Consider the following 13,770-nt stretch of genomic DNA (forward strand, 5'->3'; position numbering starts at 1 on the left):
TTTGAATGGAAAATACTGTCGTCTTTTCAATATAAAAAGTCGAAGACGAGTCTTTGATGTTTTGGGTGGTCAGGTCGCTTTGTTGGTGTCGGAGAAAGCAATTTACCAAATGGATCACCACGTAACAGCCAGTGGCCTGGCGTGCTTTGAGAAACATCGATTGATCTGCCATTTAAACCTGCAGAAAAGGATCGATATACAGGGTGTTAGCAACGAACACTCTAATAATCGATTCTGTACCGTAGATTCTAAGGCGAAATATCGATAGCTAATAATCCACGCTTCGCCACCGAACAGCTCGAGCTCATGTAAAACTGAGTCGTAAGTCTTCGAGTTGCAATCTCTATGAATCCGCAATCGCATAATGTATCTCGTCTTGATGCAAATATTCGTGTTCGAAGGATGTTTGCGTTGCATATGTTACCGGCAAACCCCGTTTTTCAGGCAGACCTAGGTCTGCCTAGGCAAACCTAGGTCTGCCTAGGTAGACCTAGGTCTGCCAAGCACCTCGTTTGGCAAACCTAGGATTGCCTGAAAATTTTAGGCAGACCTAGGTTTGCCAAAAGTGATTTTAGGCAAACTAGGTTTGCCAAACGATTTTTTTGGCAAACCCCGTTTCTGATTTCTACCGCTAAAGTGACTTTACCGGAAAACTTTTTCTACCGCTAAAGTGACTTTACCGGAAAACTTTTTCTACCGCTAAAGTGACTTTACCGGAAAACTTTTTCTACCGCTAAAGTGACTTTACCGGAAAACTTTTCTACCGCTAAAGTGGCCTTACCGGAAAACTTTTTCTACCGCTAAAGTGACTTTACCGGAAAACTTTTTCACCGCTTACTTGGCAACAAGGGAAGCACTCGTGAGAAAAATTCGGCGGCGTTATCAGTGGACATTCCAATTAGATGACAGGGAAGACAAATTCTTGTGGATTAGGTGCGAACGGTAGCGCACCAAACACGCTTCGCGGAACGCGGCGTCCACGGAGGACAGTGATCAGTGTTTTGTTTTTGTGCAACGGAGTAATCATGGCTACCGCGAACGTTAATTTTGAACTTTTTTTACGTAGTTTTATAAATGAAGATAGTGAAAAAAACCAATTGCATGTTATTCCCAGAGAACAGTACAGTGATCTGATAAATGAAGTGAAAGCCGCGAGAAGTGCTCGGAATAAAACCCCCCAACAGAAGAGACGTGTTAGGCGGTTTAATGTTATTGAAATCGGGGGTATAGAAAAGTTGGTGAAAGCAACGGGAACCGATGACATTGTGTATTTTGTTCCATTGGAGGAAGTATACGGAACAATTGAAGCGACTCATGCTGCTATTGGACACGGAGGTCGAGACCGGTTGAAAGCAGAGCTTGGTAAGTTTCGTAGTTAACCATTATTTTTATCAATTTTTTTTTTTCTGTTTATTTTCTGTTTTTATAGCACGAGCCTTGACGTATTCTATATGGTAATTTTTAAAAAAATAATGAACTATGTTGGTCTCAGATTTATTTTAATTTTATTATGTCACTTAATATTATTGATTATCTCACTAATTTGTTCGGTAAATTTTTTGTTTTTTTTTTTTAAATTCGATGTAAAAATTAAGCGCCGCCAGTCACACTCGAACCGTGGACCTTTCATTTCGCAGTCGAGAATCCTACCTCCGAGCTGTCGCTGCTTATCTTACCGATCCACGATTTTCACTGTACTTAGCGGCACATGCAGCGGACAGCTTGTCTCAAGGCGCGAAAATAGGAGAGCGACTGGGTCAAGTATTTTCCCATCTATCTATCGCGGGAAAAATACTCGGCACTGGCTGACTTGTTTGAAATTACTTGTCCTTGTTTTTCTGCTTTCAGGTCGCAAATATGCTAACATTACGAGACCTATGATCGAAAAGTTTCTAGGGATGTGCGAGGTCTGTGCCGGGAAGAAAACCAAACGAAAAAGAGGACTCGTGACGAAGCCCATCCTGCACAAACAGCTAAACAGTCGCTGCCAGGTCGATCTTGTGGACATGCAGAGTCAAGAAATCCAAGGGAAACGGTTCATCCTCAATTATCAAGACCACTTAACAAAATTTATTCAGCTTCGAGCCCTCTCGCACAAAACAGCTGAGGAAGTAGCTGCGCACTTGAAGGACATCTTCTTAACTTTTGGGGCACCGTGTATCCTTCACAGCGACAACGGTAGGGAATTCGTCAATAATATTATTAAGTGCATGAAAATACATTGGCCGGAGTTGCAACTGGTCAACGGTAAGCCGCGCCACAGTCAAAGTCAGGGATCCATTGAGCGCGCCAACCAGGACGTGGAAAATATGTTGGCGGCGTGGCTAATTGACAAAAAGACGAACCAGTGGCCCGACGCGTTACCTTTCATCCAGTTCATGAAAAATCGTGCTTATCACGCCGGTATCAGAATGAGCCCATACGAAGCATTATTCGGAATGAAGCCAAGAGTTGGTCTCACTACAAGCAGTTTGACGCCGGATATGTTGGCGAATGTTGAGACGGAGGAGCAGCTGGAGGAGTTATTGGCTTCCTCACAGGTCAATGAAGAAAATGACGAAGAAAACGACGAGAATGAACCGGTGACAACTTCCGCCGGAAACACTACCCAGACTCAACCACCTCAACTTAGTCCAGTCACAACTTCCGCCGGAAACACTACCCAGACTCAACCACCTCAACTTAGTCCCGTCGCAACTTCCGCCGGAAACACTACCCAGACTCAACCACCTCAACTTAGTCCCGTCGCAACTTCCGCCGGAAACACTACCCAGACTCAACCACCTCAACTTAGTCCAGTCACAACTTCCGCCGGAAACGTTTGCCAATCGTGCGGTGCTGACTTGGACACAACAGAAGAAAAACCGGAAGGCGAACATGAAGTCTTGTGCGGCAACTGCGCGACGAGGAAGAACATCCGAAAAGCTCGGAGTCAGGCAGCTGCTGGTTTGGAACAGCAAGCTAAGAAGATGCGTCTGCACTCGGACAAAACGCATCCGCCAGCGAAGGTCGGCGACAACGTAACAATACCTATACCAGACGTGGACAAGCCTCGTGCTTGTTTAAGAAACATAATCGGCGTAATTCTCGACAAAAACGAACACGAGTTATACAAAATAGGGACCAAAGACGGCATCCTCCCTAAAAGGTACTGTCGGTCGGAATTCGACGTGTGCGCCACGGCCTTCATATCGGTCAGTGAGGTGCCAGCCGAAAAAAAGGTTACGGTACGTGCGGCCGCAGCCAGTGTTGCTGGGGGTTCTGCGCAGGGGTTCGAAAGGTGCAACTGCAAAAAAGGTTGCACCTCAAACCAGTGTAAGTGCCGCAAAAATGGCAAACTGTGCAACTCCAAATGTCACTCCAGCCTCAGCTGCAACAATAAATAAATTTCCTTTGAATGTACTTTTCCTCTAAAAAATAAAAAAGTGACAAGAAATCTATAATGATTTCGAATTGCATCAATTGTGTAACGTTTTCCCTCATGCCCTTTTTTAAGCACTTGTGATATTATGATATTATGTTAAAAAAGTGACAAGGAATCTGTAACGATTTCAAATTGTATCTTTTTTCAAATTGTAATTGTAAATTTTGCATTTTTTTTCCAATTTTTTTTGCTACTCAGATTTCTCGTGCCCTGTTTTAAGCACTTGTGATATTATGTTACACTGTTATTCAGCCTCACCTGTGATTCTTTTATAATAAACCACCGCTCGCCCCGGTCTGCGTGGGGATAAATAGTTGTTTCTCATTGAATTCGTACTGTCACTTTAGCGGTAGAAAAAGTTTTCCGGTAAAGTCACTTTAGCGGTAGAAAAAGTTTTCCGGTAAAGTCACTTTAGCGGTAGAAAAAGTTTTCCGGTAAAGTCACTTTAGCGGTAGAAAAGTTTTCCGGTAAAGTCACTTTAGCGGTAGAAAAAGTTTTCCGGTAAGGCACTTTAGCGGTAGAAAAGTTTTCCGGTAAAGTCACTTTAGCGGTAGAAAAAGTTTTCCGGTAAAGTCACTTTAGCGGTAGAAATCAGAAACGGGGTTTGCCAAAAAAATCGTTTGGCAAACCTAGTTTGCCTAAAATCACTTTTGGCAAACCTAGGTCTGCCTAAAATTTTCAGGCAATCCTAGGTTTGCCAAACGAGGTGCTTGGCAGACCTAGGTCTACCTAGGCAGACCTAGGTTTGCCTAGGCAGACCTAGGTCTGCCTGAAAAACGGGGTTTGCCGGTAACACATACTTAAAAACTGAAGGCGCTCCAGTTTTTCTTGCTCTCGCAGTCTTCGTTCCGTGTGACTTGAAGCTGTTTCCAAGATTAGGAACGAGCTTAAGACCGCGCATTTCAATCACAGGGGTGATCGTGCATCAAATCGATTACAACACCCGTATTGCTTTGCCGTTATTGTTCATTTCCATATTTGAGAAACAGCATCCCATAAGATATGTCTATCAAAAATTGATTTAGCACTCAGGGAAAAAAGTTTAGGGTCATTTCCATGTGATCGTTCCTTAATAGATCTTTCCCTGAGAAAAACTCAATAAGGTTTACAATGTTAGTACTGATGCCTTAACGTAGATTCATGTAAACATGGAAAAAAAACACATTGGATCTAGAGTCCAGACTCTTGAAAACATTCACAAGAAAAAGGACTCTTGATTCAATCAGATTTAAGCTTAAATCAAAAGGAAATCCGCTCAAATTAAGAGGCTTGGTTCTTGATTTAAGCTTAAATCTGATTGAATCAAGAGTATTTTTCTTGTCCATGTTTTTAAGAGTCTGGACTCTAGATCTAATGTGTTTTTTTTTCCAGTGAAGAACAATTTCAAAGATTCCGGAAGAATCAATTAAGGAAGGATGCCGTATGGACCTTCGTGCGTTGCCATATTTCCTTGGGTAAAATACGAATTTTCAGGAAAACTTGTAAACATTTTCCCCCCAATTTTCCTGAGGATTTTCTTCGCGATGCGATCTAACTAATCAGAAAATTTCAAGTAGAAACATTTTCATTATTTGTCTCAAAAAGTAATATTTGAAGAGGGGGAAATTTGGCAACTCTCAGATGTTCATACGGCGTTTTTCCTTAGCACGGCAGCGTAGCTTTCGAAGTACCACCACAAGTAAGACAAACGAAAACACACACAGTATGGGGATTGGGCAAGGAAAGGACGCGCGTTGATGACGGCGCAGAGACACAACTATTCGTACTTGATGGATGTCCGTGTTGTATCTGCTAAATTGAAGGCGCGCTGGCGCGAGGCGTGAACTATCACTGCTTCACACCGCAGTGTAGGAGTAGGACCCGCCTCTTGTGTTGTTTATTTTTTTTTCGAGTATTTAATCGGCAGCACTGTGAGGTGAGGGTTTCTCTTGCATCGGGATAACTTCGCATCCTCTTTTCGGGCCGTAATCAATTTTAAGCTCCGGGCTAGAAAGCGAGTTTCCACAGACGGGAAGACCTCATTCTCGCTGAACTAATAAATTAATTCTTCGGCTGCACTTTGTACCGCGGATTCCTCCCGGATAAGTTGTAAATGCGACGCTTTACAGCTTCTTCGGAAAATTAAACTGCGGTGTTAATCTGTTTTTGCCGCTTGGTTCCGGGAAATCGAATTATGTCCCATTATTATCACAACGACGCGGAGTATCGGGACCAGGCAACCATGCTGGTGAAGGACGATATTCCGCCGACAGAGCGAAATTTGCATTAAGGTGTCTGCTTGTTTAATGAGTTCCTGGTTCAGAATCAGCGGCGCGGTGAGAAAAATCGGATCCGTACATATTTGCCGGCTGTTAATGTTGTAAATTAATTAAACTTTTCGTTGCCCTTGTTCCGGCACTTATTTTGTTGGCGAACTCTCTCTCTTACTGTTTTGATTTTTTTTTTAAAACTGGAAAAAACAAAAAGTTTAAACAAACTTGAAAAGTTAAAAAGAACAATAATAAATAGAAAGTAAAGAAACTTCTGGCGATTAAAGCTGGCAAACCTTCGTCCCGTGAAAGTAACTGTAAATTCAGCATTGATGGAGCTGAAAACCCGGCAATTTCCACCGTAAAAAAGCTTACAAAGGTGAAATCACAAAAATATCTACCTCGATTGGGCTGTTTAATAATCCTTCATATTTTTTGAAAATAATATTATTATGCATATGGGTAAAAATGTTTGAAAGTATCCTTGGACACCGCACAGAAAAATTGCGAGTAATGTTACGTAAGACTGTATCACCATTCCTCTTAAGTAAAATTTCTCTAAATTCTTTGCCCCAACTAAAATCCCAATTTTTAATCAAAAAGGTGGATCTGGTCCAATGGACGAGCTGTAACTGGACGTAGTTCAGTCAAACAGAACTATGTGCAGATGGGAAAGATGGGGTGTGCTCGTTAGTGCTGATTTTACAATAAAAAAAGCTAATTTTACTACCCTCGTGGTTAAATAAGCTTTCCATCATTGAAAAATGTACCTTTAAAAAATGTCGGAAATGTTTTTTACACCGGAAAAAAACACATTGGATCTAGAGTCCAGACTCTTAAAAACATCGTGTAAACATAGAAAAAGTACTCTTGATCCAATCAGATTTTTGCTTAAATCAAAACGAAATCCGCTCAAATTCAGAGGCTTGGTTCTTGATTTAAGCAAAAATCCGATTGAATCAAGAGTACTTTTTCTTGTCGATGTTTTTAAGAGTCTGGACTGTAGATCCAATGTGTTTTTTGTTCCAGTGTAAAAATAGTCCATTGTGTCCAAGTCCAATAGTCCAAGTGTCCATACTCTTGTAAATAGTTCATAAGTCATAACAAATAGGGTTAATACATGTATCTTGTAGTTCTCTATCTATTCAATAAAGAAAAAAAAAAAGAAAAAAATTTTCCTTGAGGATAGGATGAGAGGATTTTTCGGGGCACAAGGGAGAAATGGAGGGATTCGAGCTCGGCGCAGCAACCCTGCCTTTCGGATTTAAAGTCGCGGAAGTAAAGTTGGACTAATTTCGGGGGATTCCGCCGCGTCAGCTTCAAAAGCCGTCGACGCCAGCACGAGGAAGCCACCGGGCGGCGGCGCCGGATCTCGGCTGCCCGCGCGGATCCCGCCGAAATCCGGAATATCCGGGAAGATCCGGGGGCGCGGGGGGGGGGCCGGGATTAACTCCGGCGTCCGCAACACGAGCCGGTTAACCCACTATTTTCGCGTTAGTCGTCCTCGGCTCGGTCGCCAGTTTATCGCGGCGGCCTTTGTTTTTCCATCCGTCGCCCCCCCCCCCCCCCCCGCCGGCCCGGGCGATAAAGCATATTAGCCGGGGCGCCGGGGGACGTATGCACGGGATCACCTCGAAATTAAACGCCCGTGCCGGCTGCCCCCTGCGGTTTGTTCCCATTCGGACCCGACTTCCCGGCTCGGGTTCCCCGAAACTTGTCGGGGCGCCGCGCCGCTCGCTCGAGTCCAGAGATTTCCGTTTTTCCTCGTGGTGTAGGCAAATCAAAGAGGATTGAAATTTGGAAGGTCTAAAATGGAGATGTTGCATGTGTGAGGGATTTGCGATTTGACCATTGATTCTTATGTAAAAGTTTGCGAGAAACACGATGGTGCCACTTGTTTTCTCTGAAATCATCTCTAAAGCTCAAAAAAAGCTCTCAAAGTGAGGCTAAAATGGAGGGGATATCCCACCCTACCCTGAGAGTCCACCTCTACATCAAAACAAACTTTCCAAGCAAAGATAGGGAGCAAATACATCAGCAGGGTTGCCGTGTTTTCAGTTTTGGAGTCCCCAAATAAAGAGGGCAGCCCTGTCAATGTATTTGCTCCCTATCTTTGCATGCAGAGTTTGTCTTGATGTAGAGGTGGACTCTCAGGATAGCGTGGGACATCCCCTCCATTTTAGCCTAACTTTGAGAGCTTTTTTTGAGCTTGGAAGATGATTTCAGAGAAAACCAGTTGCACCATCGTGTTTCTCGCGAACTTTTACACAAGAATCAATGGTCAAATCGCAAATCCCTCACAAATGCAACATCTCCATTCTGAATGAGAGTGTGGATGGAGTGCAAGGTGATTCAACTGTTGCCATTTTTTGTATCAGAGTGACGTGCGATATACCGCATCAATTCATTCCATAATTTCGGTTACCTGTCATTTTTTTTCGAATTCTGAGATCCATATTCAGCTCATGAGCCCTGTCCACAACGCTCTTGCCACATGCCCATGGCTTATGAGTGCGTCGAATTCAGTCGGAACGTGGTTCCGTTTGACAGAAAGTAGAATTCCGCTTTTCCTTTTCTCATAATGAAATCGTGCAGAATTCAACATTTTTTCTTACGCAGCTTTCTAGAGCACACCCCATCTTTTCCACGCTAGTGGTCCACATTAAGGGCGGATCAAAATGTGTAGCCATCACAGGCCCTTCGTGTTGATTTTGCACCTATGAATTTCCGATGAAAAACACCACCATGAAACAACGCATCGAAAATTGGAGCCGAAATGTCGCGTAAGAACGCACTGCTCGTGCAAATCTTAGCCGGTTATACCTGTAATCGAGAACGGCTGCTGAATTTCGGCTCGAGCGGGCTTTGTTAAACATTTGATATGAGTTCATCTCCGCAAATATTGAAGTTATTTCCAGGAAGCCAGAACTTGGTGGAGCCAATTAAACCGTTTACTTATTCGCGTACGTTCGCATCGCTTTGCTGCTAGATTTAGGAGGGAAATAACCAAGATTCGCTTCGGACGATCGATTAACGATTGTCATTTACGATTAACCTCAAAGTATGCGGGTTACTGTTTAAATTGTTGCCGAACTTCTGAATTAGCCAATTTAGCCGAACACGTGGCGTGCTTTGCGATATGTCGATAGATCTATCATTTAAACTTATGTAAAAAGGATCGATAAACAAGGTGTTCGCAACGAACACCTTAATAATCGACTCATTACCACAGCTTCAAATGGGCAGATATCGCTAATCGATCATTCACGCCTCGCCACTGGGGCCGAAGTCACACGGAGGAAAAAACTTCGTGCGTGGGACCCGAAGTTTAGGTCATATGGATCTCTGAAGTTTTCGGATTGAGCATCTGAACATTTTAGGTCCAGCTGCTGAGGTTTGGATCACACATCTGAAACTTCAGTTCTTACATCTGAAGAACTTCGGTTTTCACATCCGAAAAACTTCGGTTCTCACTTTTGAAGTACTTCAGGTGTAAGAACTGAAGTTTCAGATGTGTGATCCGAACCTCACCAGCTAGACCTAAAGTGTTCAGATGCTCAATCGGAAAACTTCATAGATCCATAATTATGACCTAAACTTCGGGTCCCACGCACGAGGTTTTTTTCTCCGTGCAGCACAACTGCATTTCACACCGTCTACTTTCCTCTCTTGTTTAATTTCTGAACAGAGAACTAAACTACTTGACGCCTTTAAAATTTTTGTGAACTTAAACTTGATTATGAAGAATACAGTCGCACAATTTCAGTTTCAGTGTCGCTCAGTTTTTTGGTTGAAGAATGAACACCAGAGAAGATCAGGCAACCTCTTATCGTCGCTCCTTTGGCGTAAGGACGTATCTGAATTTCCTCGTGAGCCCTGTTTTACACGTAAATCCATGCTTTCTGGGGCTCATGTGGAAACCGAGATATGCCCGTAGCCAGAACGACGGTGTGGAGTTGGACTACTTCCGGCGAAATCCGTTCAGATAGTCTCGAACTTTTTTATGTCATCATAAACGAACAAATTTTACGAAATAAAGTCACGACAGATTGTTGGGGAAACGCAGCAGTCACATTATAATGAATTAATCCACAAAGTCCGAAAATAGTAATGATTCTTATCTTGATTAAACGACACACTAAAAAGTTCCAAGTGATATTTTTTAAGAGAGCAATTAACTGATTCTTTGATTTTTGTGGAATGCAAACTTTCCACAAGTTCTCCTATTTGCCTGAGTAAGCTATCACGATAGTTTCAATTAGTTTGTTTTTTTCCTTTCGAAGACAGCACTTTTTAGCTGCACTTATCAGTGGCGCACTTTTTATCCGGTAAGATCATGAAAATGAAACGTGCATCATCGCAATGAGGGTAATTTCAAAACAATATGTGCATATTACTCTGCGGGCTTCGGAATTCCTAGGAATTTTAATGTACGGAGGGATGAAAATGACTATCTTTTATATGTCCAACACCATCAACGGTATGATTGTTGAAGTTTGCAGATGTAAAATGGTATGGTTTTGTTCATTAAGAAATAATACCAAGTGCGAAAAACAAAAATAACACAGTGCGTGCACACACTCATAAAAATATTTGTGTTCTTGAGTTACTTTAGGTTAATATAGGAAGTGAAACACAAACCAACACAAAGTTTTTGTCGATTCTGGTACAGTTTGAAGTGAATTTAGCGCAGAAAACAATGGAGAGACTGGGAAAATGCATTCCTCTTATCGCGACTTTGGTATTCACCACTAGTTTTTTTTATTAAATTTCTTCTAAATTTAAACTATACTAGCATTTTCTCTAGAAATTTTCAACCGAAGGTTAGGGTTATTTTGTGTTTAGATAGAGTGCGTTGGAGGTAGACTCGTAGTCCGAAGTGTACTTACACGAAAAAAAAATTAAAAATCAACATGCATGCACACGCAATACTTTTTTTCTCTTAATTTGTGTTTAGATAGAGTGCGTTGGAGGTAGACTCGTAGTCCAAAGTGTACTTACACGAACAAAAATTAAAAATCAACATGCATGCACACGCAATACTTTTTTTCTCTTAATTTGTGTTTAGATGGAGTGCGTTGGAGGTAGACTCGTAGTCCGAAGTGTACTTACACGAACAAAAATTAAAAATCAACATGCGTGCACACGCAATACTTTTTTTCTCTTAATTCTAATACCCTATCACTCTACGGATTACCTTATTTTTTATGATTTGGCCCTGGGCTCTAGAGCGCGCTGCGATATTTGACAACCTTTAAGTCATGCCACGAGTCGCAACTGCACCATTACACTGATCCACGCTTCGCCAACCTCTCTTAGACGAAGATCCCTGCTGCCTCCCGTAGGGACTGCCTTCGAGTACCTTAGAATTTGACTTGGAACCCCTTCCGCTTGGTTTTATATATTTGAGTAAGATTCATTTCTATTCTCCGAAACACTACTCCAGACATCCGAGGAGCTGGTTTAGTCGCTAAGCGTTCTCGGAGACTGTCCTCATGCTGCTTTGCAAAGGAAAAACGCCGTATGTACATTCGAGAGTTGCCAAACTTCCTCGAATAAAACATCTTGTATATTTGTAAGGAAAGTTTTGCATAGTTTTCCTTGAAATTTTCGAATATTTTAGGTCAATTTGCGGACAGAATTTTCTGAAAAATTTGTATAAAAATATCCACATTTTCCGGTAAATTTGACTTTTATTGAAGGAAATATGGCAACATCTGAAGGATCATACGGCGTTTTTCCTCAGCGCGGCATAACTCTCTCTGTATCAGGATGAGAGTCATATCGCTCCTCTTGATATTTGCGCTAATATTTGAAAAGTTCGATTAGGTTCTTCTTCAAGTGGAAGATTTGAGATGATGTCGCAACCTTTCTACGTATTCGACTTGTACAGGATGAACAAAAAGTCTCGCAGCAACCCTGCAATCCTTAAGGTTCTTGTTCCTCTCTAGAGGGGTCTCTTTCAAATGTTGGGGGTATCCAAAAGTCGTTTCTTTCGACCCCAGCGAGCTGATTATTGACATTGTTAGACGAAAAAGACAAAGAAAAATTGAGCGATCCAATCCGTTTCAATGGATATAGTTCTTACAGACAAAGGGGGAAATGGTGAACTAACTGTAGGGTCTCTGGTATGTTGCCGTTAGTTAGCCTATTACTGTCCTTCCCCTGGTAAAAATTGGCAGTAGAATATGTGTTCCAAAATAATAAATACTAACCTAACTCGTATTTAAATTACTTCAAAAGTTACAGGGGTGATACCTGTTGCTGGGGGTGCAAGAGTTTTCGATCGCCCTGTATGGTTCAGAATACACTCGACAAAACGACGGTGACCTGGGATCCCCTGAAATCTCCTCCTAAGCTATGATTTCCATATTTTTAGATGAATTCAGTGTTAAAAGTTATGCAAACAGCCCTTCTGTAGGAGTTTTGGTCCATACGCGACGTCAAAATTTAAAACTGTCTCGATTCGCTCCGGATGTGACTCGGTACCTTCTTTGTTTAACTCTGTCCAAATACTCATTGAACGATCTAGCAGATTTCTCATTTGAACGTGTTCAAATCAAAAGCGACTATTTTCCTCGAATCGAAGGCTCCGAGACCCGTAAGACCACACGCTCAACAGAGCCCTTCAGTAGAGGGAAAACTTGTGTTTGAGCCCCTACGGTTCCTTTCGATCCGAACACATCCATTTCAGCGGAAGGGAGCTTCGCATCGCGAAAGTTTTTCGACGGGACCTGGAACTTGTGATTTTTCATTTTTACCGCGATGTTCGGATTCCAGAGTGTTTGCTCTTGGCCGGGGGCGGGGGGGGGGGGGCGGCGGCAGAAGGAAACTCGGCGGGGCGGGCGGCGAAAGGGGCGAAAACGAGAGAAAACAATTTTGCTCATTGTGAAGTTTCTGAATGAATATTCAAAATTACTCATGCTCTGGCGAGTCGGGAGAGAAAGAAAGCGGGCGTGACACGCTGATGCATCGGAGCGTCCCGCGTTTTCGATCCCAGCTCACCGTTGCCAACTGTGGCGGAAAAATCCGCGAGTTTTTATGAAAAAAGAGACCCGGAAAAGGATCTACTTGTGTATGTATGTTGAGATCAGGTCCTGTCTGTCTTGTACTGGACCACTAGACAATGTATACGAACTTCATTATTCTGATACATGTTTCCTAACCAAAATTTTACGCAAAACACGATGCGCACAACGCAAATTACCGAAATCAACTCCTTACGAAGATATTTAATGATTCTTGATGCGTGAATTCAAACCACCCGCTCATGGAAACTCAATGAGCGTGATTCGCATGGCGCGCTAAGCGTTATCATGACAGTCTCTGCGATGTAAAAATCTGGCAACCTCAATCTTGACGCTTTGGTTCAGCTATAGCAAATTGCTTATAGTTTGAACAACACACGGTGGGAAATGAACATTGCTCGATTGAGAGGCTTGCTGAAACCGGTGTAGTGCGCGATTCGACTCACGTAGAGCTTTGAAGTTCTTGTGAGCGGGCAGTTCAAAATTCGCGTAACCAATTTGAAATAAAAAGGTTAATATCTTCGTTAGGAGTTGGTTTCAGTAATTTTCGTTGTGCGAATCGTGTTCTACGTGAAATTTTGGAAAACTAGGAAAATATCAGGAATTTCGGTCACAGATCGGGCACTTCCGAAACCGCTAAGCATTTTCAACTACGAATAGTTTAGCGCTTGGAAAAATGAAACATTTGATGATATTTGTCAAACATGTTGGTTCGTAAAATCAATGTTTAGTGGAAACCCTGCTTAACCTCGTCTTTTTCAGCCGATAAGCACAAAATTGCAACAAATATTTTCGAGAAAATAAATTCGGCGGAAACGCTGCAACCTCGAGGACGCGCGGAAAAAAAGCGCGGCGGAAAATCCGGTGGTAAAATGATTTAAGCCGAGAACAATAAGGAGGGCTTATTGAGGGGGCGCCGAGGAGGGGGGGGGGTGCTCAATAATTTAATCCGGTAGATCATTTTTACTGGAAGGGGCGTGTTTTATGAGCGCGCTCGACATCGGCCAATCTAATTAAACCCGTAAGACGCTCAAGGAATCGCCGTAATGATCGGCGGGCCGCTCGACGC

At 42.7% G+C, this 13,770-nt stretch overlaps 1 protein-coding gene across 1 annotated transcript; it reads left to right on the forward strand.

Annotated features, from left to right (window-relative positions):
• The first annotated feature begins 946 nt into the window (after window positions 1–946).
• Window positions 947–3,386, forward strand: LOC109036585 (KRAB-A domain-containing protein 2). The gene is made up of 2 exons (XM_019050903.2): window positions 947–1,362; window positions 1,849–3,386. Exons 1-2 carry the CDS (start codon window positions 1,026–1,028, stop codon window positions 3,384–3,386), a joined length of 1,875 nt encoding a protein of 624 aa, XP_018906448.2. The 5' UTR covers window positions 947–1,025.
• The last annotated feature ends 10,384 nt before the right edge of the window (window positions 3,387–13,770 follow it).

Source organism: Bemisia tabaci, chromosome 7 (assembly GCF_918797505.1).
Source record: "Bemisia tabaci chromosome 7, PGI_BMITA_v3".
Lineage (NCBI taxonomy): Eukaryota > Metazoa > Arthropoda > Insecta > Hemiptera > Aleyrodidae > Bemisia > Bemisia tabaci.